This window comes from Plectropomus leopardus, chromosome 18 (assembly GCF_026936395.1).
Source record: "Plectropomus leopardus strain MGB_pleo_1.0 chromosome 18, ASM2693639v1, whole genome shotgun sequence".
Taxonomy (NCBI): Eukaryota; Metazoa; Chordata; class Actinopteri; order Perciformes; family Serranidae; genus Plectropomus; species Plectropomus leopardus.
Genome location: NC_142193.1, coordinates 32,113,650 through 32,141,449, shown reverse-complemented (window position 1 = coordinate 32,141,449; position 27,800 = coordinate 32,113,650). Strand labels below are relative to the sequence as shown.

Sequence of the window (27,800 nt, the reverse complement as noted above, 5' to 3'; positions counted from 1 at the left end):
ACTGTAGGGAAGCCCTGAGGGGCAAGAAAAAGAAAATTGGTGGGGGGCAAGAAAAAAATATTTTTTGGGGGTGCCAGAAAAAAATAATTAGTGTATTTGTTGAGAAAAACTTTTTTTTTCTCAACATTGCATTGAGAGTCGCCCCGACTCTCAATGCAGCTCATGTGTTCACACTTTGGTGATCTGTTTCAAAAATGTTGTTTATTTTTTCATGGTTTCTTTATCTTCTTTATGCTGTAGCTGAACTTTGCTCTCCTCAGTGGGGAAGTGAAACTGGTTCCTCATCAGCAGCGGTCGCAGCACTGTCAGGCAGCGTTTTAATGAATTACTAGGGTTATAAAAATGTGAAAACAGCCTTAATTTTGACTTTTGTCATTGCCTGACTCATGCAAATTATTCGATGAGTAGCATTCCTAAAGTGTTGCATGATTTTAAACATGTTAAAAAATCAATTGCTGTTGCTATTCAAAGGGAAAAGACATGTTTAAAGGTTTTTTTTTGTTTTTTTTAAAATAATGCAATAGTGTTTTGTTCCTCTTTCTCAGCTTTTGTGAAATTAACAGTCTCAGCATTTGTAAAGCCTTGGTACAACAGGAGCTTCCAAAAGTGGTAGGACAAGAAGGTATGTGTTTTACTCGTTCACCTGAAAATATTTTATTTCCTTTGTGCAATATTACAATATAAAATCTGCATTCTTAAAAGACTGGATCTGAATGGCTGGAAAATGTGTGCAAACACATCTGAGGATCTTTCACAGGATGGTTTTTTGTATTAATATCTCACTTTGTTTCTGCCTTGTTGCTTCTTTCTGAAAAAGAGCAAATGTGACTGTGAATGTTAAGATGGGATGAAAATGTAGTGTTTCCCTTATTGTGTTCATTCCAGGACTGAAAACTAAAAGGATGTTTCCCTATCCCTGAACTGTCCCTGTATTTTAGCTTTATCGCCTAGAAATTAAGTTTCAGGGTCCATGCACAATCTGGAAAATTCAAGAAATTTCACATTTTGTCACATTTTCCAGGCCAAGAAAAATCATGAAGTAAAAAACATTAAAAGTATGGGAAAGTAATGGAATTTTATAGTAAGGGAGTGACGATTAGACATCGTTACTCCTACAGGTCAGAGCCTGCAGGTGGATGCAGAGCAGCAGTGAAACTGACAAAACAGAAGGAGAGCTGGGAAAATCCTGCGGTAATTAGACCAGGAGGGTGTGTTTTGTAGATTACGTGGAGATTAAGGTGTGACGTATGATAAGGTGTTCGCTGCCTGAGTTAACTTAAAGGCATCGCTCCATTTCTAGAAGTGTTTTTGGAGCAGCATTTAGGAATCCACCTTTCACAACTTCTGAATCACTGCTGTACAGATTTTGTTGTGTTGCTGAATCTGAAACCTCCGCTGAGTGAGGGCAACAGGAAACACAGGGAGCGCCAGCGCTGGACTTTGACCATGCATGAATTCCCGTAGAGGTATGTACACTAATAAAGATGTAACACCAAGATGAAATATATTCATTACAACTGTCTGCATTTCTCATATTTGATCAAATGACAACAGCTTGAAATGACTTTCATGTCTTTCACAACAAAAACTGAACATAATTAACTTGATAAGAACAAAAAAATATTTCCAGATGTTTGTAGTCTTAAACCTCCTACATTACATTGTAGGTGTTTCTTTTTTCGGATAATAAACTGTGCAACAGCACATCGTAGTCCTAACACAACATGTTGTGGTTAATGTCACGTGACTCTCTGGTTACTGGCAGCAATAAAAGAAGACAAAGTGAAGTAACTTTGTGCTTTAATGTGGAAATTAGGGAAGTATATATACTGTGTTTTCTATGTTAATGTAAATGTACAGGAGCTCCAGACCTATAATAAAACTCACTAACTGTAAAACTACAATAATTATGGCTGTTTTCAATAATGAAAAACTGTATTCTGACAGTTTACCTATATACCTATAGATCATACACTGATAAAACACATTGATTCAACCCTTTTGTTGTGAAAAACTTCAATACTACACAAAATATCTGTACAGGTTTTTCATGCTACTAAGAAAGAAACATTTAAATTCTCAGATGTTTTTGTGTCATTTAGTTGATGTTTTTATGTATTTTAAAATTACAGGAAAAATCTGTGAACTATTAAGTCCTAACTGTCATTCATGTGATCTAATTTCAGAAATACATTTACAATTTTAAAGTTAAAGTTTACATTTTTATCTATGAAATATATATATATATATGGATTCATGATAAATTTAAGACTGCATTATTTGGAAAAAAAATATTTATTAAGTGGAAATTTTAATGGTTATTCCTGTTACTGTACATCAGATGTGTAAATCTTCATATTATATATTCATTATATATATATTCAATATTCATTTGATTGAGGTTTTCATGTATGTAAAAAGACAGGAAAAAGCCGTTCAATTAACAGGAAAGATTCCGTAAAATTACATTTATCTATTTATTTTACATTGTATAGAGTACAGGAGTAAGTAATTAAGTAATTTAAGTAATTGTTTATTTAATCTAAAATATTTAATTTTTAAGAGGTCCTATGGCAGGGAATATTCTATTATTTGTAAAAAGAAGTTAAAGGAAATTTTTAGGAAAAGCTACATTCTGCAGCTTATTAGCATCCCCTAACCACTCCTTATATTCATACGGATCAAGGCCTTTCATTTCCTTTAATATGTCAAAATAACACTTGCACACACACTTGCTTTCCTGTTCAGCTTCTTCTGTTCATTGCTGTTTTCTGTCTCCCTTTGAGAGCTGCGTCCCAAAGTATGCCCAGAATTCATTGCACCATGAAAAGTCGTTGCTCTTCTTAATACTTTACAAATAGTAGAGCAACAAAGAAAAGCAGCTAACATTCTTGCATTTTTTGAGATGGGATGAGATTCACCTTTTATCTTCAAAATGGAAACTGCATAATTATTATGAAATATCTGCTGATTTTCCAGTCACGATGACCTCACTGAAGGAGAAGCTCTGGATAACTCTGGAGGATTTGAGGGAGGAGGAATTCAAGCAGGCGAAATGGCTCCTCCAGCAGGCAGACATCATGTGCACGCTTGTGCCACATCTTGAAGTCTACTCCGCCATCCCCGTGACCCGGCTGGAGAGGGCAGACAGGCAGGATACCGTCGTTCAGATGGTGCAGAGCTACGGCCCGCACGGAGCTCTGGAGGTGACCAGGAAGGTTTTAATGAAGATCAACAGAAATGACCTGGTGCAGAGATTACCGGACATCCCCTCGGCACCAAACAGAACGTCACAGGAAGGTAAAGTTATGTTGAAATGTGTGTTGAAAGCCTGGCAACATTCCCCTCTCTCTCTTCCTCTTTGTGCTGCTGGAGATGTTACTGATGAGGCGACTAGTTCAGAAAACAGAGAGGCTTTTTTGGTTAAATCACAGGAGACTCCTCACCTCGTCACTGCAGACAGCCAGACGCAAGGTACAGCTGTCTGATGACCTCACTGTCCATTTAGTACATCTCTTAATATATGGTTAAATATTTATTTCTGTTTGTTATGCTGTCATGCTGGAGGTTGGAGGTTGTATCGTGTTTTAGGGTTGTCCGTCCGCCCGTCCCATTCTTGTGAACACAATATTTCAAGAACGCTGAACAGAGAGGCTTCTAAAAGAGCTACGATACATCAGAGATATCCCGTGAAAGACACAGCTGGGAGCTTTACACTGCCGAAAAAAGTAAGACGATCCGACCTACGGTCGCAGAGTTAAGACACTTTACATAAAGTGGAACACATTTTAGCTGCCACCGACTACGCCGGGCTCAGAGGGTTAAATTCGGCACAAACATCCTCTTGGATGCTAAGATGAACTGATTAGAATTTGGCAGTCAAAGGTCAAGGTCACTGTGACCTTGTTTGTCTTGTTTTTGTGAACCCAATATCTCAATAACACCTAAAAGGGATTTTTTGGTCAAATCTGGCACAAACTGATTTGGTTCATGTTCATACAGGTTATGAACGGTTCTAAGGGTAATGTCCTGAGAGCAGACGGCACCTACAGGGGAGGCACGAGGGGCGGTGGATGGATCCAACAAACCCCGGACTTTCATGTGGGACTGCAGTGTTTGCTTACCGTCTGAATGTTTCTTTTTCTTTTTTACACCTTACCATGTACCTGCTTCCTCTCATCCTAACGATCTTTGAAAGCATGTTCGTTTGTTGATGTCTCAGCACTGGTTGCCGTGTGCTAGACTGTTCTCATTCTGAACTCGTCAAATGAATCCGCTCTGTCACTGCTTTTGGCATACAAGCGTGATGCCAAAAACCACCTTCTGAGTGCACCTGAAATGGGCTGGATGGTGGCAACTGAGAACGTGGCAGAGCCAGTGTAATTATAAGCCGGCGGTTTGCTTGACGGCACTAAACGTGTCTTCAGAAAGCAGCCAGATGGAACTAGTCGCATGCATGTGAAACACGGTAGGTCGGCGTCAGGTAGTAGCACTGCCGACGATGGCTGGAATGGGAGGTGAATGGGTCCCACAAACAACTGATTTTCATGCAGGAGTTTGGAGTTCACCTTCTGTTTGGATATGATGTTTTTTCTGCACTTTACCATGTTCCTCTTTTGCCTAAACCTAACCATCTGTGACTTTATTGCCTAATCCTAACCATTGTGACAGTCTTGTTGGTTGCCATGCGCTCTTGTTGTGTGAGCATAAGGACCATGCCGAGTCATCCCTTCATGTGTATTCATTGACATCATGATAACGGCAGAAGGACACCCAAAATATCATAAGTAGATGCAGAGGGTCACTGATATGGTGGTACCATGTGACAAGTTGGAATAAGAACGTGTTGCATGTGCACATAACCAGGTGAAACATCATCCCACCATTACGATGGTGGCATCCCAGAACGTAAATACCAGACGCATAAGGATACTTAAAAATAAAATATGTAGATGAGAAAGTCCACTGCAAAACGGCAACATGTGACGAGTTGAGATGAGAATATGTCACTGAGAGCGTTTGGTAATAATGCAGCTTAAGGGTGTGACATTTGTGAAATGGCCTCAATCTTGACCACGTTATCCACAGGCTGTCACTTGTGTTTATTTGATTCTTCACAGATTTGATGGTGCCAGTACCAAAACCCCCAAAGCCAATCACCTCATACCAGCAAATACTCCAATCTAACCTTCAGAACCGGTTCATGTGTGTACAAGAAGGTCTGTCAGATATGGAAGATAAAAAACTTCTGGAAGATATCTTCACAGAGCTCTACATCACAGATGGAGGCGACATGCAACTCAACAGGCAACATGAGGTCAGGCAAGTTGAGATGGCATCAAGAAAACCAGCAGGAGCAGAGGTGCTAATCAAACACAGTGACATCTTCAAACATCCCTCTGGAAAATACCGACCCATAAGGACAGTGCTCACCAATGGCATCGCAGGAATTGGGAAGACATTTCTCGTGCAGAAGTTCATCCTTGACTGGGCCGAAGGAAGAGCCAATCAAGACGTGCATCTCCTGTTCCCCTTCACCTTCCGCCAGCTGAATTTACTGAAGGGGAAAAGATTTTGTCTCGCCAAACTAATTCACAAATGTATCAAAGAAACCAAAGACATTGGAGAGGATGCTTTGAATTACATTTTCACCGCACTGCAGATGTCAGGAAACACCAACTATGACAAGAGTAAATTTAAACTTCTGTTCGTGTTGGATGGATTGGATGAGAACCGTCTTCATCTGGACTTTGGCGCCAAAGAAAAAAATACCATTGATGCTACAAAGTCAGCTGGAGTTGAAGGACTGCTGATGAACCTCATTAAAGGGACTCTACTTCCCTCCGCTCGTCTCTGGATAACCACACGACCTGCAGCAGCCAAGCAAATCTCTCTAGCGTGTGTTGACGTGGTGACAGAGGTCAGAGGGTTCACCGACCCACAGAAGGAGGAGTACTTTACCAAGAGATTCTGTCACGACGAGAATGCCGGCAAGATCATCTCCCACATCAAGACATCGCGAAGTCTCCACATCATGTGCCACATCCCAGTTTTCTGCTGGATCACTGCAATGGTTTTGGAGGATGTGTTGAGAACCAGTGAGAAAGGAGAGCTGCCCAAAACGCTCACTGAGATGTACACAGAGTTCCTCATGTTTCAGATCAGACAGACGAAAGAGAAGTACAGCACAAAAAAGAGCGTTCAGTACGTTCAGTCACTTGCAAAACTGGCTTTTAACCAGCTGGAGAAAGGAAACCTTATCTTCTACGAGAAAGACCTAAAAGAGAGTGGAATTCGCCTGGATGAAGCATCTGTGTACTCCGGAGTGTTCACACAGATCTTCAAAAAGGAGCGCTGCAGAAAGAGGGACAAGGAAAAGGGCCGAATGTTCAGTTTTGTCCATCTGAGCATTCAGGAGTTTCTGGCTGCTTTTCACGTGCAGCTCTCACTCAATAATAACAACAAGAACGTCATGACCTCCAAAAGTCTGGGGATGCTTTTCAGCAAAACATCTGCAGCAGAGCTCCATAGGATTGCTATTGACAAGGCCTTGGAGAGTCCAGATGGACACCTAGACTTGTTCCTCCGGTTCCTTTTGGGTCTTTCATTGCAGACCAATCAAGATCTCTTGGCAGACCTATTGAAAAAGAAAAGAGTTAGCTCAAACAGCATTCAGGAAACAATCCAGTACATCAAGGAGAAGCTCAAGCAAAATCTGTCTCCAGAGAGAATCATCAACCTGTTTCACTGCCTGAATGAGCTGAGCGATCGCTCTCTAGTAGAGGAGATCGAGCAGCACCTGAGTTCAGGCAGAATCACCAAAATGTATCTCTCTCCTGCTCAGTGGTCGGCTCTGGTGTTCATCTTGCTGTCCTCAGAAAAACATCATGATGTGTTTGACTTAAAAAAATACTGCATCTCAGAGACGGGCTTTCTGACACTTCTGCCGGTGTTTCAGACCTCCACGACATACCTGTTCGTACATGCCTTACAATAATAATATTAAATGTATATTCATAGATGTGTTCATAAACAATGTTCTCTTCCTCTGTGAACCTTCATCAGGTTGAATGGCTGTGATCTGCACAGATCAAGCTTTAAAACTCTGGTCTCAGTTCTCAGCTCCCAGCCATCTCATCTGAGAGAGCTGGATCTGAGCAGCAACAACCCTGATGATGAAGGAGTGGCTCTGCTCTCTGCTGGACTGATGAATCCGAACTGTAGACTGGAATCACTCAGGTCAGCTCACTTTACTTAAATCAGTCAAAGCGTTTGCTGTGAGAAAGGCTTGTGTTTCTCCCTGAGGAGCGGGCCACGCAGAGCTTGTGCTACAAAAAGGTAAGATAGGCTAATGATGTAAGTCACTCCATGTAAAAAAAAAACAGAATTTTGCAGATTCAGTAGCAGTTGCTATTTTTACCTTCTTGGAACAAAAAGAAATCTTACTCTAGAAAATGAGAGGAATCGTTAACAGCGGCTCGTTCCTTGTGAGAGGCGTGTCGAAGGCTGATAAAGTCTCGAAGGCAGACGTGAAAATGGCCATGCCTGTTTTTTTTGTATTAATTAAAAGAGAAGGCCATTCCAACCAAAACCCCAGAAAATCTCCCTCTTTTTTACTGCCCAATGTTGGCAGCGATGATAGTACTTTTATTGAGTGGTATTAATAGTGTGCCAGAGTCTCTGCACATGGCGCAATACCTGCCCTTATATAGTGTTTAGGGGGCGTTACCAAGGGCCAATGGTGACTCAGGATCAGGTTGGATTCATCATTCAGCACACCTGGTCAGAGCAGATTTGGATAACTAAGAACATTTGGTGCATCTGGGGTTGACTTCTCCTGCACTTTGTCTTAATGGGTGTATGCTTTTACCACCGTCTTCAGGTTGAGTGACTGCGAGCTCTCAGAGAGAAGCTGTGACAGTTTGGCCTCAGTTCTCAGCTCTGAGACTTCTCATCTGAGCGATCTGGACCTGAGTAACAACGGCCTGCAGGATTCGGGAGTGGAGCGGCTCGCTGCTGGACTTCTGAGTCTTCACTGTAAACTGAAAACTCTCAGGTCAGAATTCAGTGCTGTAAACACCACAAACACAAAGACTGTTATTTAAAAAGTGAATAAAGTTCAAACTAATATTTAATTTGTTCATATTAACATGAACCCAACCCACTTAGGCTCTCTTGATGTTCTCAACTCTCGATGTTCTAAAATTAATCACGATACTCATATGCTGATGCTCTAAATTTACTTTCACAAACGTGACGTGCTTCACATGACTACATTTGTATTGAATTATTATTTTGTTCAAGATCTGGAATGCGTCCCACGGCTGTTAATGTATATGCAAATCATGCTGCTATGTGAAAAGTGCCAAAAGTTAGAAGAAAAATCTGAGCAATAACAACAGGGCTCCAGCAGCAGTGTCACTGCATGGACCCCGAAATACAACAAATAAAATAGTGAAATAAATAAAGTGTTGACAGTAAAGAAAACATCTTTTTGTATGTTCTTTAAGGCTGAATTTGTGCAGACTGTCGTGGAACAGCTGTGAAGCACTGGCCTCGGTTCTCAGCTCACGGTCATCTTGTCTGAAACATCTAGAGCTGAGTAACAACAACCTGCAAGATTCAGGAGTGAGAGCGCTCTCTGGGGGACTGGAGAATCCACAATGTGAACTGGAAACCCTCAGGTCAGAATTCATGTTTCGTTTCATAAATGGTGGAAGTATTGTTGTAAAAATAATCAATAAAAATTAATCACAAATTGCGTGCAGGTTGTCGGGCTGTCAGGTCACAGAGGAAGGTTGTGTGTCTCTGGCTTCAGCTCTGAGCTCCAACCCGTCCCATCTCAGAGAGCTGGACCTGAGCTACAACTACCCGGGAGACTCGGGAGTCAAGCTGCTTTCTGCTGGACTGGAGGATCCAAACTGGAGACTGGACACTTTAAGGTCTGGAGGGTAAAGAGCTGACAAACAGGTCACAAACATTGTCCCTTTGACAGATTAAACAATATTAATAAAAAATAATAATTCTTTTTTCTTTTTCCAGAGTGGAACCTGCTCACTGTCGCTGGTTGAATTCTGGTCTGAAAAAGTGTAAGTGTACATTAAGTGCCATAGATTACATTTCTATTTAAAATGAAAGTTGATGAGTATTTGACATCTGTTTAGTCAAAGCTAGATCAAGTGAAAACATCCAATAAACTACAAAAGTGAAATCCTCTGGGCAGATTAATTTCAACCACAAAATCTCTTTCATTGTTATGCCGATGACATACAACTGTGTGTCTATAAAACCAGGATCCAGCAGACGGATTTCTTTAAAAATATGTCAAAGGGACATCAGGTGCTGGATGTCAAATAACCTCCTTCAACTCAATGAAGAGAAATCGGGAATAATATTATTTGAACCATTGGATACCTCAGTATTCAATTTCCCAACTTAGCTCCTTCTTTTGGTTTAGTCTTATTTTATCAACTTTCCATAGTATCAAAAACCACTGCTACCACTACCTCTTCTACTACTACTACTAATACTACTAGAAGAAAAAAAAATAGACTCAATAGACAAAGGACAAAATCACATAGACAAATGGTCCCGATAGACAACAGTAGTGGCTTATCCATAAACAAAGAAAACAAAATTACAATAAAGAATAATTATATTTCTTAAGCCACAAAATGATTCAGTTACCTCAGTAACTTCAATAAGGTGCATTGCTTCAGTGGAAATGTACTATGCATTTATAAACAAAATAATGCAAACTTAACTTTACATTGGTCAACACTAAAGTCAGACACACATCTGGAACTCAACACAGCATATCACCCCTCTAAATTAGGCAAAAACACACAAAATGCACTTATTTCAATGAAAAAATAGCATATAGCACCATATCCTTTGATTTTTACCTACAGGTGCAATTTATCATCATTCTCTCAGCATGGCGGAGAGATAACACACTCAACGCGTTTTAACTATCTATAATAATCCTTATGATTACAAAATCATCAGCCTCCACTACTTGATTCAAGTGACTCAGTTCCCTTTTTTTCTGTTGGCGTCTGTTGGCACTGCTGTGATGAGAGTTTCTGACAACAACAAACGAGGCAACAGTGGAGGAGGTCATAATAATGTCCCTTCAGCGTTGTAGAGAGCAGCGGTCTTTGACGATGCTAAATACATTTTGACACGCTGACAGAGGACTATCTGCACTGTAATACTAAAGTGTTCCATGCTGCCATTTTAGAGATGTTTTTAACGTGTCCTGTGGTTGGGTCTTGCTTGGACAAAGCTAAATTGGCCCCACGATTCCCACTGGTACTGCTGTGTTTCGTCCGTAAAGTCGTGCTTCAGCAGAAGGGGCCGTGGTGTCAAAAAAAAAAAAAATAACATAAAAGTAGCAAAGATTTGAGGAGCTACTGGCTGCTGCATCTACATGCGCTGCTGCATCATAGCAACGCGACAGGTCTGAAACCGCTCCTTGTATTGTGACTTATTCTTTCCACCAGATGCCTGTAAACTCACACTGGACCCAAACACGGCCCACAGAGACCTCGTTCTGTCCGATGACAACAGGGAAGTGACCCGGGGGAGGGAGGAGCAGCCGTATCCAGATCACCCCGACAGATTTGACGGCTGGTTTCAGTTGCTGTGTCGAGAGGGTCTGACTGGTCGCTGTTACTGGGAGGTAGAGGTGACTGGAAGGACTCACATTGCAGTGACTTACAAGGGAATCAGTCGGAGCGGGGAGGCTGCAGACTGCTGTCTCGGATGGAATAAAAAGTCCTGGAGTCTAGAGTACACTGATGACGGGTACTACGCCTGGCACAACAGAAGTCTCAATGACATGTATTCTCACCCCACTGACCATACCAGAGTGGCAGTGTATCTGGACTGGCCTGCCGGGACTCTGTCCTTCTACAGAGTCCCTGTAGACACAGACCCCTTTGACACGCTGACTCACCTCCACACCTACTACTCCAGATTCACTGAACCCCTCTACCCCGGGTTCTGGATCGGGCTGGAGTGCTCAATGACCCTGTGTGACATGGACACCGCTCACCCTGTCGATGAAGACGGACACTGAAGGGAGCGGTTTTTCCTCGAGAATTACGACAAGTTTGATACAACTCTCAGACTCTTACATTAATTGTATTTTATTCTGGGCCAGACGTATTCAACTAATATAGAAAGAGGTCCAGTTACTCAAATTTCCTCCCAGACAAAGGTTCGAACCTCATAATGTCCATCAAATAAAATCAACAACGTACAATTCCATATAATTTCCACAATAATTATTATCAACAGTTTTAACATGCAGACACATTATGGCACTGAAGTTAGTCCATGCACAGTGAACTTACATAATAACCAGTATCTTAAGTAAAAGGAAGAAATAAAAAGTGACAACAGTGTGGAGCAGCCTCTCTCTCTCTCGCTCTCTCTCTCTAAATTAGTTTCTTCTTTCCTTACTTTGGAGCAGCCAATACCTTCTCACTTTCCTCACCTTTCTCCTCTGCGGTTCTGTGTCATTGATCAGTTTCATTGGCTTGTTTGAGACGATAAACACTTATGGTATTGCCTGGAGAAGTGGTGCCCGTCAAAAAAAAGAAAAAAAAACAAAAAACGCTCTATGAAGATTATTGTTCTCATCCACGGGTCTGGATAGGACGGCGTTTTGGTGCGGACCTGGACCGAGGTCCTCGAGTTGGCGATGTATTAGTTCTTGGCTGTAATATGCTAGAGCAAGCATCGCCAGCTGGAGGACTTTGGTTTTAAGACGTTTTTAGGATTTTGGGACATTTTTGAAATTTTAGGGTGTTTGTGGGATTAGCCGTGACAGACAGCCACGTACACAGCTCTGCTCTACCGGCAATGGGAAAACAGTCTGTAGATTATTTTTTTGCAGGGTTACCCGTGTTTAAATAACTTGTGTGTATGTGATAATTTTGGTGTAAAGGGGCCTTGTTTGCATTTTTACACAGAAACAAACAACAGTGGAATTTTTTTTTTGCATTTCTTTGTGCTGTCTTCTGTGTTAGCTGGGCTGAAGACAAATTTCCACCCTGGTGGACAATAAAGATATACTCTAATTCTAATTCTACTGTTGCTACAGTGTGTGATTTTAGATAGCATGCCGGGATCAAGGAACCAAAAGAGGTGTAACTTTAAACACATCGTCCTCTTGTGTAACATGAAACATGCTCGTCAGCAGCCCTTTGCAATCAAATACAATGGCCTAACATGTCAGTAACAGTTTAACAATCATTTAGCGTCCCTGTTATCTCATTGTTTTTACTTTTTGTGGACATTTACAGCCGCTGTTTTTTTCTTTGCCTTGCCATTCTGGATTAAAGGTATGAAACCTTTAATCCAGAATGGCGAGGTAACACAACAGCATGATTTTACAACCTTGAGCATGCAGTGTAAAAAGAGATTCAGACACAAAAACATAGAAAAAAAAGGTCCTGGTTGGAAAATATTAAAGCTCTCCTATAATCCAAATGCTCTAGCAGCAAAGATACAAACAGTTTTTACATGTTTTTGTCTTTCACTGGTACATTTAAACCATTTCGGAGACACTTTATTTTGTTCCATTTACTGTTGTAAAGTTGACTATCCAGTCTTATGTATCATGCATACGACACGTTATCTGCAGAACATGTTTACTTCATACCTCCTCATCACGTCCTCATCACCCTCGCACCTCCCTCCGTTTACTGTTGATTCAGCTGTGTGCGTTTTAAATTTACCTGATAAATCCAGTCAACCCTCTGCAGCACACCACATCATTCCCAAATAAAGAACACGTCCATCTTCCTGCAGAGCCTTTGTGAGGACAATTAATCAGACGAGGCCGGTCTGGACTGTTTTAGTCATTATCAATAATTACAAAGACAGTATGTGGGGCAGACAAACACTCTGTCAACACACGGTCATCTGGCTAATAGAAAGGCTATCACTTAGCACGGGCCGGATGGGATACACAGCAGGACATGAGCTGGTGTGTGTGTGTTTACCCACTTTGTTGTGCCGCAAAGGACAAAAAATCTAATTTTACATAGAACAGATCGAAGATTTGTGGCTATATTTTAGTTAAAAACAGATCTATGTTAATAATTGAACAGATGAATGATTAATAACACAGTTGTGAAGGACAGAGATATGTAGAGATTTTGTTAGAGATTCTGTTTTTGTTTAAATACAGTTCTGTTGTTACTTATGATCTACTTTCTGTCTATTTCATGTTCAGAGGGCTGCTGGTAGGAGAATAGATACTGTCGTGAAGTGTCGTCAAGTGAAACATGATCCTGAGTCTGTGAAAGGCATTTTATTTTGAAAATTGAGCGATACTGCTGCTTGTCTTCCTGCCTTGTGCGACTTGCTCTGTGCGGCTTGATGCGACTGCTGTCCGCCTCCTGCCATGCGTATTTTCCACGGAGCAGTGCGGGACGCCGCTGGGACGCTCAGTGGCGTGCCCGGTGGAATCACCAGCATTGTCAAAACTGCCCGCAATCGGCTCTGGAGGCGATGCCGTGACCTAATGTGGCGTTGACAGATACGGTGGAATTTAGCCATTAGGCAGAAAAGGTACATGGTAAAGTGTAGGAAAAAAAACCTCATACACGTCACATTCAGATGGGAAGTGAACACCGGACTCCTGCATGAAAGTCTGGGGTTTGTTGGATTCGTCGTCCTGTCCTTCATGCTCCTCATATTACGTCATTATGGCGTCTATATCTTACGCCAAACACAAAGACTTTGGAGTGAGAACAGGCTGAAAGAACGGGGCGGTGCAGCGCGCCCAGCTCTGTCCAATCTCCACAGAATTCCTCCTGCAGCACCTTTAAAGCTCACATAAAAATGTGCTCATATGCACATATATTGTGTTGCTTTGAGCCACACTAAAACCAAAGTGTAAAAACAGCAATTTGCTGATTTACGGGGTGTTATGTGCCAGACCGTTTCCTTCCTGGGACCGGTAACTTGGCAGCCGGGTTAGTGCTCCCAGTGGTTTTTGTATGAATTAAACAAACAAGATATAAAACGTTAATTAGTGAGCTTAGCGGGTGGATCTAGTTATTTTTTGACAAACCAGGCCGTCTGTTTCCTTCGGTTTTTACTCTTTGTGCTTAAACCTTTGAAACTTGGAGCGACATCACTTTTCATGAGCTTTCAAATGCCTCTCTCAAGTATACAACTTTGAACAAATTGTTGCTATTTTTCCCCAAAAAAGGGAAAAGGCAATTAGAGACTCAGTAAGAAATGAACCATAAATTACATGAAATAAATAGATTTAGAAAATAATTTTTATAAATGCCAGGGATTATTGTCTTGTTTATTCACTTTTTATTTATCTGTTTATTTAAGAAAAATAAAAATGTCTAGGGAAATAAGCTATAGAAAACTATCTTCATAATAATCATAATTAGGTATTTAAAATTATGTCACAAAATTATTATGATATTTTTATTTAGCACTTTTTTCAGATTATTTTTCTTGTTTTTCATTTATTTATTTATTTTTATTTATCTTTATTTCCTAAAAAGTCAAAGTATTCCTCTGACGTTTTACAGAGGTTATTGGGCTGATCATGCAAAGTACAGCTGAGGCTGAAAAGAAAAATGCATGCAATTACTTCATTTACTCTGAACGTCTTTGTGTAGAAACACTCTGAAACAGCAATGGGTGCAATTAGCAAAAACAAAGCAGCATTTATTTCATGAAAGTAATCCCGAGCTGTGACACAGCGGGGAAATTAGCAGCATGTATCTCTCATTCTGACGTTAAGTCAATGCCCATCTTCACGCATTTCAGCGGACTTAAGCTCCATTTAACAAGCCGGCGTCTCCAAAGGATCCACTCCTGCTTCAATCCAGAAACACACAGCTGTAAATTCTCCTCATACGTGCATTTATAAATTACACGCATGTAGCCACAGCCGACGCACACAGACATAAAACTCTCACAGACATGTTTCTCTACCTTTTAAAGCCCCAAGCAAGCCAAAGAGCTCTGCAGCAAATGATTGAGAGATCTAATTATGAAGTTGGAGGGGAAACATCCAGGCGTATTTACCACCAGAATTCATTACCTGTGCTGGTGCAGCTCAGCAGAGACCTATAACATATGGAGCAAATTAATGCTGTATGGATTCAGAGCTTGCCGGTGGAAAAATGGGGGATGAAAAGTTTCAGAAAAATACACACATGCATAAAGTTGGACACTCTCCTCAGGGAGCAATATGTGTTTTAGCTGCTGTTTGTCAGCCAGAGAGCCAGCTGCTTCAGCTCTGCAGTATACAGTTTTAATGTTTCTGTAGCTATTTATGACCAGAGATGAAATCAGCAGGATGGAAACAACAAAACCTAAAACAATTAAACTACATTTTTAATTTTTCTGATGTAATGACTTAAGGAAAGATGTTAAAAGATCAACATCAGTTTTCATCATCAGATGTTTTTCTCACTAGGATTTAATTGTCTAAAATGTATGTGAGCAAACTGGTATGATTTCTTTAAAAAACATGGGAAAAACATAATGAGCAACTTGGCAAGAAATGTCCCACACAAACTTAAATAGTAGAAGTGAAAACTGATTCAATTCAATTCAATTCAATTAAGTAGTATTTAGTATTTATTATGATGAGAAAACAATAGACAACAACAAACATAACAGACAACAGTTTAGTAAAAGGTGATATATATATATATATATATATATATATATATACACATATATATATATATATATATATATATATATATTTTCCCTTTGGGATTAATAAAGTTACTATTTATCTATCTTTTAAAAAAGGGCTATGGCCATTTTTCATTCATTCACCCTCAAACTTTCCCTCCTTTCCCTTCACCCATTAGCCCCACCTGTGTCTGCAGCCGCCTCCCCTCCTCCGCCCTCCTCCTCACCTGCGTCTCGTTGCCTCATCAGCTCACTCTCTCTACATAAACCAGCCTAAAAGTTTTGTGCCTCCGTTTGATCCCCAGAGCTGCTTTTTGTGCTCACACCTTTCTGCCTCCTTTCTGTCTGCAAACCTTTCGGTTCCAGTAAACCTCTGCGATCGTGCTGCTGCCCAAACCGTTTGCAGCTGGGCTCTTCCAGTGTTGCCACTCTCTCTCGACATTGTAAAAACCTCCTAAAAAACACAAGTGCCCACATGAGCACAGCTACAAACTGGAGGGACAACAAACAAATAACATCATAACATCATATCTCCTCATAAATTAAAAGTACTGCAAGAATTAAGAGCATTTAGACAAGTTAAAACCAGGGCTGTTTGTAGGATTTGAAGACACTGGGTGCCTTCAACATGCCCTCATGTTTTCTTTAAAAATCTTTGACAATATTCTTTTTCTTTAAAGATTTTTTACCTCTAAAATTTGAGGCATTTTTTAAGAACTTGGGATATTTTTTTCTTTTAAAACATTCAGCGATGTCTCAATGACTCTTTTTTTAAAAAACTGAGCAATTTTCTTTTTCTCTAAAATTGGAAAACAGAGACAACAGACAGAAAACATCCACGTTTCGAGCCAAAAAATCCTCTGGAAAAACACAGAAAAGTTTATATGAAGCTTTTGAAGGTACAAATGTTACATATTATTGGTTTTCAGAAACATACAATGCCAACATTTTTTTCCAGCGACTGAGCTGAAAACAGACAACAGCATACAAACTGAAGTCATGATCTGAATCAGCCTCATGCGATGAAGCAATGCTTGATTAAAGAAAGCAGTTCCAGTGTGCAGATCCTGTGTTTATCACCTGTGCTGACGTCCTGCGCGGTGGTCTGCACTTTGCTCACGTGGGTTTGCATGTGCAGAATTAGCTGTTTAGACAGAGACTGATGGTGAGAGTGAACCAGGTCAGAGGACAGGGAGGGAGAGGTGAGCCGAGTCTGATCAGGTGAAAAAAAGCTGATTGGATCTGCGGTAAAATGATCGGCAGCAGGTCAAGAAGCTACTTCTCATCTCCCCTAAGTTCTGGACCTGTGTGATTTTTTCAGTTTTTATCTTTGTTTCTGTGTTATGTGAAATACAGCAGAGAGTCTGAAGGAAACTGGAGGATGTAATGATAGAAGATGACATGCAGCTGCAAAAAAGAAGAAAATCTTCTACAAGCACTAAGCCACTGGTTCCCAACTGGTCCAGATTTCTCCTAAGTAATTAGTTCAAGGTCCACCCATAAGAAAAAGTGCCACATGTTCAATTTTATTTGGCAAAGTGTAAATAACACATGCACTTAAAACACAAGTTTAGCCCATACCTGTAGAATTTTTTTTGCCAATTTTTAAACAAAAAAAAGTCTTTCAAACCCAGTACATGTTCTTAATAATGTTTATTTTTATTTATTTATTTTTTGGCAATTGTTTTGTCCTTTACAAGTTTGGTACTATTTTAAAAGAAAATTATTTTTCTTTAAAAACATTTGCCTTTTTTTCTTTAAAAAAAACTTTTGGTCATTTTCAAAAACTTTTTTTTGCAATTTTCCTTTTCTCTAAAATTTTTTGGCAATCTTTTTTTCCTTAATAATTTTTTTGGACAATTTTTAAAGAAAGCACATCTTCAAATTTCCAAGTCCGGAAACAGTTTTTTTTCTTTTTTAAACTATACATTCGAAGCGGTGAAGCCACTGTTTTCATTTTAAAGAGCATTTATCGAGTAAGAGCATATAAAGAGGAAGTAAACATCTGGAGCTTACACAGAACAAAATGATATTATCTGTGTTTTGGTTGTTTATTTGACTGCATTTATTTTCCTCCTCTGGGTGTCATTATCCCCACCATAATATTATCATTATTATGGTGATTAACATTCCTCCAAAAGAACATGTCCTTAAGGACAACGGGGGGAAAGTAGTCATGAATTTGCTGTAAATGGATGAGAGAAATGCGTGTGTGTGTGTGTGTGTGTGTGTGTGTGTGTGTCTGTGTGTGTGTGTGTGTCTGTTGTCTTTGCTTGTCCCTGGAGAAAGAGGTGAGAGTTACACCTCCTATTTTGTTGGGAGAAAACAGCTCCCTCGGTGGATAACTGGATTTAGGATGAGCTTCAACTCTTTCTGCAGATTTCTCTCCAGAGTCACTGTAAAGAAAAAAAAAGCAAAAGCAATGAGAGGCAAAAGGATGACAATTGAAAATAAATGTTGAAATATGTTGCATTTCATAACCAAAGTCTGTGTTTGACGCCAAAAGTCTTGTCTGCTTTGTATAAAACTTCTGCAAGTATTCAAACCTTTCAACCCAGAACAAAATGGTGTGATTTCTTTCAAAAACATGATAAAATAGGTATTTAGCAACTCTGTAAAAAATGCTTCACAAACTGCAAGAAATAAGTTGATTCAGAAAACTTTTTTTTTTTAAATCTAGGGAAAATGTCCAGGGAAAAAATATATTCATAATTATCAGAATGAAATATTAAAAATTATTTTAGAATTTGCTTGTTGTATTTTCTTGTACTTTTGATTTATTCCTTGATCATTTTTTGTATAATTCTTCTTGTTGCTCATTACCTTATTACCATGTTTTCGAAAGGAACAAGGTTCAGGTTTCAAAGGGTTAAAGAATTGATACAAAATTATAATAATTACATACAAAAATGTCACATTATTAAGTTAGTTTGATTTTTTAAAAATGTTTTTCCCTCCTTTTTTCCTTTTTTTGGTAATATACTTGTACTTTTTAGTAAAATCATGTTAATTTTTGCGTCAGTTTTTCTTTCGTTGCCCATTGCCGTGTCCCCATGCGTTTGAAAGAAATCAAGCCAATTTGCTTTGGTTTCAAAGGGTTAAAAGCTGCACAAACCAAATAATCTCCACTGACTTTCATCCTGATGTGATTCTTGATGAGTGTGTTTTGGGCTGATTCCAATAAGCTAATGTCAGCGCTAATATGCTGTCGGGGAAAACCCAGAGCCCAAATCACGCCCTGAAAAAAAAATCCACCAGAAATCAAAACCCACGTGTTGCTCATCCTGCGGAGTCGAATCTCTCCCAGAGCTCAACGCCCGAATCTGAGGAAAACAAGTCACAAATCTCCGAAGACGACACACTGAGCTTTTGAATATTTATATCCACACAAACTCCACTGCGTTATAATTTGTTTTTGCACCACAGGAGCTGCCAATAAAGGTAGAGAGCGAAGTTTCAGCCGAGAGTCGATGCAGCAGCGCTCGAATTAGAGCACAAACCAAAGTTCTCCTCTGAGACGGTTATTGGCAGCAGCCGCTCAAGAAACCGAAGTTTTTCTCTGAAGATATTGACGACTGCAGAGTGGCATCGATGCTGAGCCTGAAGGAGAGATGGAGAGAGAGACGGAGAGAGAGACGGAGAGAGAGACGGAGAGATATGGAGAGAGAGACGGAGAGAGAGACGGAGAGAGAGATGGTTAGAGAGAGACGGAGAGAGAGACGGAGAGAGAGATGGTTAGAGAGACGGATAGAGAGATGGTTAGAGAGACGGTTAGAGAGACAGAGAGAGAGATGGTTAGAGAGACGGATAGAGAGATGGTTAGAGAGACAGAGAGAGAGATGGTTAGAGAGACGGTTAGAGAGACGGATAGAGAGATGGTTAGAGAGACAGAGAGAGAGATGGTTAGAGAGACAGAGAGAGAGATGGTTAGAGAGACAGATAGAGAGATGGTTAGAGAGACGGTTAGAGAGACGGATAGAGAGATGGTTAGAGAGACAGAGAGAGAGATGGTTAGAGAGACAGAGAGAGAGATGGTTAGAGAGACAGATAGAGAGATGGTTAGAGAGACAGAGAGAGAGATGGTTAGAGAGACAGAGAGAGAGATGGTTAGAGAGACAGAGAGAGAGATGGTTAGAGAGACGGTTAGAGAGACAGAGAGAGAGATGGTTAGAGAGACAGAGAGAGAGATGGTTAGAGAGACAGAGAGCCGGGTTTCAGTGGCCTAAAAAGCAAATGTCAGGCTATAAATGAACTAAAGGGTTAAGGTTAGGTTACAAAGCTTCGGAGCTCACGGTGGTAATTATTGATGTATTTTATGTCACATAACTAAACATTGGAAGTATTTATGTTCTGTGATACTTGTACAGGCGCACATTTCATTTTTTTCTTTCTTTTTAAAAAACTATTGTCAGCCCAGCACAGCCGACACGATGCTCCACAGTCTGACACTGAACATTCACTTCAACAATTATGTGAGTCACTTAGTCGTCATGGCAGAACGCTTCAGCATAACTGCGGTAATGAGCCGTGCAGCAGTCCAGCGTCACGCCGTGGCAGGCGGTCTCCAGGATTCAGGACCGTGCACGTGTTAAAATAAAGGAGACAAGAAAACAAAAAACATTTTATTGCTGCTGTTTGACACTTTGAATCACATTTCAGGTGCTGCAGTCTTAAAGTGGGTTCCACACAGGTTCCCCCTGAAGGGCTGAGGTTCTCCAGAACTATTCGCCTCTGGAGAACCTTTTCTGTTTAAGGAAACAGTTCTTATAGGACTGACGGTTCCAGTAACACTCAGGGCCCGTTTCAATATCACACGCATTCATATCACTCTTTGTACAAAATGCACATTTCAAAATCAAGCTTTAAAAAATATTATACATTAATATGTTTTTCTACTTTCATTGAGTTATTTTTTAACCAACCTCATTCCTGATCTTAAATATCAAATTTTCATTCATTTTCAGAATTTTTACCCCTTGAATGCCAAGATTTTGTCAGGATGGCAGTATGTGTTTAAATGAAAAGAACACACACAAAAAAAGAATTATTTCAATACACAACATGTTTTTACTGTTACAGCCCGAGATATGTCCATGATCAGCAGCAACATTGATTTTTATACATTCATCATTCATTATTTTTTATGCAGTGTCAAATACTCACACTCATATCGCTCTGCAAACATAATGCACTTTTCAAAATCAGGCATAAAAAAGATTACACATTAATATCATTTTCTACTTTTTTAAACCAACATCAGTCCTAATCAGAAATATAATAATATCACGTTTTTGACGATGTTAAGTTTTTAGATTAAAAAGATATTATTATTTATTTATTTACTTTATTTTTTTTTTTATTTTTTGATGATGACAGCCTGTGATATGGCAGTGGTCCCAGTGGAAATAGCATGTATTTGCTCCATATGCCAAAAATGGTGTATATATATATATATATATATATATATATATATATATATATATATATATATAAAGTTAGCGGCGCTGACTGTTGACTCGTCCGCGCCGAGCATGGCTGCAGACGACGTTTTTTTTTTCCCACTGAAGTTCCCACATGTTGCAGAAGAGTCGTGAACTTCAGTTTCACACAGTGACGTTCCTCCTTTGGTTCTCAATAGTTCCTGATTGTCAAAAGAGACTGATTGCAGCTGGTAATTTTTCAGAGGCGCTCTCATCAGAACGAGTAACACAAAACTCCAAACACTGTTATTAGATTAAAGAAATGGATTCATAAACGACTAATCAGCGGTCAGCTGTAGCTGATGCTGCAGGTAAAGATGACTGATTGAAGGTCGACCTCACGGACTGACTGTGTGCAGCTTCTTTCACCGTCATTTTTCATCACATTATCTAGACTCTAGAAGGACAATCAGAGACTTTTACCACATGCCCTGTCCTGCTGTTTTAACCCTTTAGAGCCTGGATTGATATCAGTTTTGTTGTGCTGCATTTCGACGTCTTTCACAAGCATTTAAACCTTCGGAAACTGAGAAAATTGCTTTTTGCTTATTTACTGGTATTTTTCCAGTAACTTTTCAATAATTTCTTATTGATTTGGGGGGCTTTTCTTCTGTTGTTGCTTCTGACACCATTTGTTTCTATTGTTTTAATTTTATTTTTCTTTTCTTTTTTTTAATCTTCTTGCTTAATTTTATTTTTGTTTTATTGATGCTGCTATTATTCTTATTTATTTAACGCTTTGGTGATTCTGTTGTTCAATGTTTTATTCTGTTGAACACTTTGTAAACCATGTTTTTTTTTTAAATGTGCTATATGAATTCTGTTTATTATCAGAATATGATTATCATTATTATTATTTAAGGGGCCCTGATCTTCTGGTTTGGACACATTGTGGTAAACATTATGTCCAATGAGTCATGGGGGACGCAAGAATGCACAAACAAAACAGAGTCACGGTGTTTGCAACCCTGAAAATCTACTGTTTGAACAATAAGTTTCACAAAAATGTCCAAAATGTAAAATGTGCTGTAGTTATCCTCCACCGGAGCGTGCCACGTGTCACAGAGCGAAGCTGTCAGAGGCTGTTGCCGCAGTGATTATTTAAAGTATAAATTCATCACGCCTCCGGGCCCCGCCACCTGCAGAGTCACACAAACGCAGCGTGAATACATCACGGCTGAAAATCTAATTGCACCTGCAGAAGGTGACACGAGCCATAAAGATGACACAGAAGAGGGTGGTGACCCGCTTCAGGTCTGACGGCGGGCCTCAAATTGAAAATATAACCGTGTCAGGATTATTTGTGATCTGGTTTGGTGAATTTTCAACCCGTCTTTGCCTGTGGCCCCTTTTTTTCTCCATCATTGACCTGATAACTCACAGTGGAGTCGACATCAGCCTTCACTCTGCTTGCTGTGGTGGGCTGGAAATGTCGGTCTGTTTACTGAGGGGCCCAATGAGAGAGGGGCCCTCGAGAAGCCTAAAATGAAAAATTATTGTTAGTTTTTTGGTTTCATTTCACTTCATTTAACCCTTTGAAACAGATTTTTTCAAAAACATGGAAAGAAAGCAATGAGCAACTTGAAATGACCCAGAAATAAGCAAATCTAATTGTTAAAAAGTACAAGAAAATTATCTAGAAACAGAGAAGAACAAAGGATAAAGTAAAATAAAATAAAGATAAAACGACACCAGAAAATGGTGATGGAAAAAAAATATTCTGTGAAAATATCTTTATATATATAGTTATGATAATTCTAAATATATTTTAATAAATAAAATAAAATAAAGGTAAGGGGAAGAAAGCAAACTGACTTTATGAAAAAAGAAAAATTTAAAAGTTGTGGATCAAAAAAGGAGGGCCGGGGGGCCGTGGGGGCACAAAGACTGCACAGAACCCAGAATGTGGTGCTACGGCCCTGTTCACCCAGACCATATTCTGCTGCTTAACCCTTTAAAAAAAAGAGAAATTTTAATTAAAAAAAAAAAAACAATGAAAAAAGCATTGGGAGAAGGCAAAGGGCACAATTTAAAAAAATAAAAATAAAAACAAGAATATAATAAAAAGGAAGTGCTTACATACAGACAAGTGTACATATTTAAGTGACATGATTTTAAGCATGTTATTGTTATTATCATATTTTTTTTATTTTTTTTCAATACACCTCTAATAATTATAAGTAATAAGTATCTTTCCTGTAACGAACGAACAACAGATTTTCGGGTCATTTGCTTGTCATTTTTTCCTAATTTTTTCCTAAGTTGTTGTTTTTCATGTTTCAGAGGTTTTAATGTTTGTAAAAGGCGTCTGAAAGCAGCGCAGGAAAACGGACGACGGTGCAGGTGTTCAGGCTCATGAGCTCGTTAATCACGCGCACAGGTGAGAAAATGCAGAAACAAACATCCCGCACAGTTTTTCTCCGTTAGCTTTAGATAAGCTGGAGTTTACTCACCGTCACATCACGTCTGAGTCACGGATGACCTGCAGGACGGATGACCTCCGCGTGGAGGAGGTGGGGAGGAGCGAGCGCGCGCACTTTATAAGAGCAAACCGCGCAGGAGACAAAGCGCAGAGCGAAACGCGCAGCTTTTTTGGGGAAAGTTACTGTGCGTCCTGTATGCGTCCAGACCGGGCTCTTTTTTCTTGACCATCTGCAGCCGCTTTTTAATTTTTTTTTTACTGGTGACGATGGAGGCTCTGAAGTTTGTGGCGGTGTTGTTGGTGGTCGTGTTCGTGCAGGTTTTCGGGGCGCTGGGGACCCCGCTGTCCAATGAGGAAGAGGACGGAGAGATCTGGACGGTGGAGAACTGGCAGGTAAAAAAAACACCTTTTTTTTTAATTTAAAAAAAAAAAAAGCGGTAGAGAGGCGTTTAAAATGGATGTATGTTTTATTTAATTTAAAACAACTTATTGTTTAACAAAATAATCTACACTTTCAGTAATAAAAACAAATATTTGGTGTAATAATCCAAACATATCCTTAGCGCGCCTTTACGCACGTCTGTGGAGGTTAAAAATCTGTTTTCCGCACAAAATGAGATCTTTTTCCTGATTTCCTTAATTTTTAAATGTAATTTATGATTTTCCACTTTTCTCAACTGTAAAATATTCAGATGACGAGTTATGTCCGATTGAGGTGAAATCCCCAAACTGCCAAAGAGCCTTCCTTCTTTGCGTTCATTTAGTAAAATATTTTACGCACTTACAGATGCTCTCACATTTCAGCACCGCGGAGAGCGACACACAGGCAATGCCGTTAACCCTTTAAAACCCGAGAAAATTGGCTTGATTTCTTTCAAAAAACATGGGCAGGAGCCAATCATATCATAGAGTATGGTATCTTATAATTTCTTATTGTTTCTCATTGTATCATTTCTTATCATATTGTATTGTATTGTATCTTATTGCATCATGTCGTATCGTATCGCACTGTATCGTATCATATCGTATCGTATCATATATCATGTCATGTCATGACTCGTCTTGTATTGTATCTTTTCTTATGTTATCTTCTTATCTAATCGTATCTTTTTGTATTGTACCGTATTATTTCTTATTGTATTGTATCGTGGAAAAAGGTGATTAAAAAATTGCCTAAAAATAAATGTTTAATTATATTACAATTATTTAGAGAAATAAATAGATAAATTATATATATATATATATATATATATATGTATATATATATATATATATATATATATTATATATATATATATGACATGATATATAATTCAATTTGATTTTTAGCTTTTTTAAAGGTCATATTCTAATTTTCAATTAACTTTTTACCTTTTTTTTTGCCAATTTTGGGACTATTTCTTAAGTTGCTCATTGCCTTCTTCCCTTGTTTTTGGAAGAAATCAAGCTAATTTGCTTTCCTAGACCAAACCTGTGATGACTCACAATGTGTGTGTGTGTGTGTGTGTGTGTGTGTGTGTGTGTGTGTGTGCACGTGTGTGCACGCGTGCAGGGCTACCCGCTAGAGAGAGGAATAACCATGCGGCTGGCAGACCTCATCAAGCGGTCTAAAGCGCAGCAGTTCCACGGCCTGATGGGAAGGAGCTCGGGTAAACAAACAAACAAACAAACAAATGCATAATTGCACTTTGTGGGAATATTAGAGCTGAGTTGTGGTACTTTTGTAGCCTACATATTGTACTTTTTTATTTGAATCTCCAATTATATATGCATAATTTTACTACTGCAAGCTGTGGTTTCAGTGTTGAACTATTTAAATATCTCTGCAACATGTTATCCGGCCTTTATTCCAGGTGCATCTCAGCCTGTGAGACTGGGCAAGAAAAGTGAGTTTAATTACACCGCAGTAAAAAGACATCGATGTTTGTTTTTTCCCACCAGTTTTGAGATCGTTTGGTCTCTAACGACCCTCATGGAGGTCTTACTTTTCTCTCTCCTCATCAGGAAATAAAGGGGAGATGTTTGTTGGACTCATGGGCAGAAGAAGTTTAGGTGAAGGTAATGCAAACTCTTTCATGCAAAATGATACTGTGGTGTATGAAACAGAAATCTGTAATTTCCCTCTTTGTTTTTGTTTAACAAAGCAAAATCACTTTTCTTGTGCTGCTTTCAGACACCTTCAGGAATTTAAACCTTTAAATCCTGAGCAAATCTATGCAATTTCTTAAAAAAAGGGAAAAAACGGCAATAATCAACCTAATAGCAAATGTAACACAAATGGCAAGAAATTATGATTTCCCTAAAACTCAGGGAAACATGTCTCAGGTATAAAAAGAGAAAAGCTAGGGAAGAAATATATTTATAATATATTTATTAGTATAATTCAGTCATTCATCATGATTACATATTATATCCTTTGAAACCTGTGGTGGTTAAGAAACCTGAGAAAATTGGCTTGATTTTTTTTCAAACATAGCAATGAGGCAACTTAAGAAGAAATGACCCAAAATTAGCAAGAAATCAGAAAGAAAAGAAAAAAGAAGAAAAAAATATACCTGAAAATTAACAAAACAAGACAAAATTTTGTGTCTATGTATATATATATATATATATATATATATATATATATATATATATATATATATATGTTGAGTTTTTTTTTAAACTAAATTCTTACTATTTTATTATTTGACACATGCCTTGATTGAGTCTCCTGAATCTATTTTTTTTCTTCCAGATGTTGAAGAGGAGTGGAAATCTGACTACTGAAGATGAAACATGGAAGAAAAATACTCGAAGCTCAGATCCAACAGTAAAGTCCTGAATGATTCAGTCCTGCTGTTGATCGACGGGACACAGGACAGACGATTTAAACACCCATTCACTGGAATTATTTTACACTGCTGCAAATTCACTAAAACTACCACCGATCATACGCTGTAATCCACTGTATATTGTTATCAAAAATATTTAAATATATGTACATGTAAGTCTGACGTCTTTTATGAGAGTTTGCTTATTTCAAATCCATTAAAGCTGATAATATTAACAAAGTGTTTCTTTATTCTGTTTCTACTGTGAAAAAAGATGCTGCTGAATCCGATATTTAAAGGAGCAGTTTGTCAGATTTAAGGTGATTTAGCGGCATCCAGTGGTGATGATTAAAGATCGCAACCAGCTGAAACTTCTGGTTTGGATTCCCTCAGTGTTCAATGTTCAGGAAGTTTTTACTCTCCCTCTCCTAAAAAACACGTCAGCTGATTTAATCCTTTGAGATCTGAGCAGACTTGATTGGTATCTTTCACAAACATGTTGAGAAGACAGTGAAAGACTTCTCAAGACACGGCCCAAAAATTGAGGAAAAAAAGTGTGTTGACATTTTCGTTAAATGATAATTTTAAGGTATTGTTAATACATTTAGGGGGAAAAAAGCAACCAAGTTGGGGCCTGTTTTAATATCACACACACTAAATCACTCTGCACACATAATGAACTTTTCAAAATTAAACTTAAAAAATGTTACACATCAATATTATTTTTTACTTTCATTGAGTTTATATTTTAACCAACATCAGTCCTAATCATAAATATCAAATATTCATTAATTTACAGAATGCAAGGTTTTTGTCACGATGCCACCATGTTTTTAGATTAAAATGTATATATGTATATATATGATAATGGCTGTGGGATCAAAAATGTCAGTTTGAATGGGTTTCAATGGAGCATTTTTGGACCTGAACAGTCTGAATGTAACTATTTAGTTTCCACAGTGTATTTTAGACTTATTGTAGGAGCTGAGCTGCAAATTCACTGATTACACTCAAATACACAATCTGGACTACATTTAGGACACATGCATCAACACACACACAGTTATCACAACATGGAGAGTGAGAAGTGTAAAATACGTCAAACAGTCACGAAAGCGTTACTTGTCGAACACACACACGTGACCACGCTTATATTAGTTTCACCGTTTGCTTTTATTGAAGAGGAAGAAAAGGGGAGAAGCGAGTACAAAAGCACGACTGAGCTACATACCGATGCCACGCTACGTTTTGTGTTTGAGTTTGAACAGGTAGCAGGGTGCGTTCAAGTGCTGCAGAACTACAACAGCTGACTGGAGGCCTGTGGGAGGTGATGCTGACCCTGTTCAGATGTGTTTAAAAGCAGTTATCTGAAGCTGCCCGTCTATAGCT

The 27,800-nt window shown here is 39.0% G+C and overlaps 2 protein-coding genes across 3 annotated transcripts; both read left to right on the top strand.

Moving 5' to 3' along the window:
* The first annotated feature begins 341 nt into the window (after window positions 1–341).
* LOC121956452 (protein NLRC3-like) lies at window positions 342–12,095 on the top strand. Of its 2 annotated transcripts, XM_042504666.2 has the most exons (10): window positions 342–622; window positions 1,364–1,466; window positions 2,980–3,300; window positions 5,121–6,975; window positions 7,066–7,239; window positions 7,883–8,056; window positions 8,511–8,684; window positions 8,769–8,942; window positions 9,043–9,089; window positions 10,506–12,095. In XM_042504666.2, the coding sequence occupies exons 2-10, from the start codon at window positions 1,451–1,453 to the stop codon at window positions 11,081–11,083; spliced, it is 3,513 nt and encodes a 1,170-aa protein (XP_042360600.2). In that variant the 5' UTR covers window positions 342–622; window positions 1,364–1,450; the 3' UTR covers window positions 11,084–12,095. The 2 variants fall into 2 exon arrangements, with proteins under 2 accessions (XP_042360600.2, XP_087925247.1); XM_088069121.1 differs by lacking the exons at window positions 342–622; window positions 1,364–1,466; window positions 2,980–3,300 and adding an exon at window positions 3,343–3,728 and having other exon boundaries at window positions 4,003–6,975.
* An 11,262-nt stretch (window positions 12,096–23,357) lies between these two features.
* LOC121956134 (uncharacterized) lies at window positions 23,358–27,692 on the top strand. The gene is made up of 5 exons (XM_088069067.1): window positions 23,358–23,991; window positions 25,151–25,247; window positions 25,452–25,484; window positions 25,603–25,656; window positions 26,336–27,692. The coding sequence occupies exons 1-5, from the start codon at window positions 23,866–23,868 to the stop codon at window positions 26,365–26,367; spliced, it is 342 nt and encodes a 113-aa protein (XP_087925193.1). The 5' UTR covers window positions 23,358–23,865; the 3' UTR covers window positions 26,368–27,692.
* The last annotated feature ends 108 nt before the right edge of the window (window positions 27,693–27,800 follow it).

Coding starts and splice junctions, on each gene's coding strand:
- LOC121956452 (XM_042504666.2), top strand. Junction 3,301..5,120: donor AAACAGAACGTCACAGGAAG/GTAAAGTTATGT, acceptor GATTCTTCACAG/ATTTGATGGTGCCAGTACCA. Junction 8,057..8,510: donor TGTAAACTGAAAACTCTCAG/GTCAGAATTCAG, acceptor ATGTTCTTTAAG/GCTGAATTTGTGCAGACTGT.
- LOC121956134 (XM_088069067.1), top strand. CDS start 23,866: ATGGAGGCTCTGAAGTTTGTGGCGGTGTTGTTGGTGGTCGTGTTCGTG. Junction 25,248..25,451: donor CCTGATGGGAAGGAGCTCGG/GTAAACAAACAA, acceptor CCTTTATTCCAG/GTGCATCTCAGCCTGTGAGA. Junction 25,657..26,335: donor CAGAAGAAGTTTAGGTGAAG/GTAATGCAAACT, acceptor TTTTTCTTCCAG/ATGTTGAAGAGGAGTGGAAA.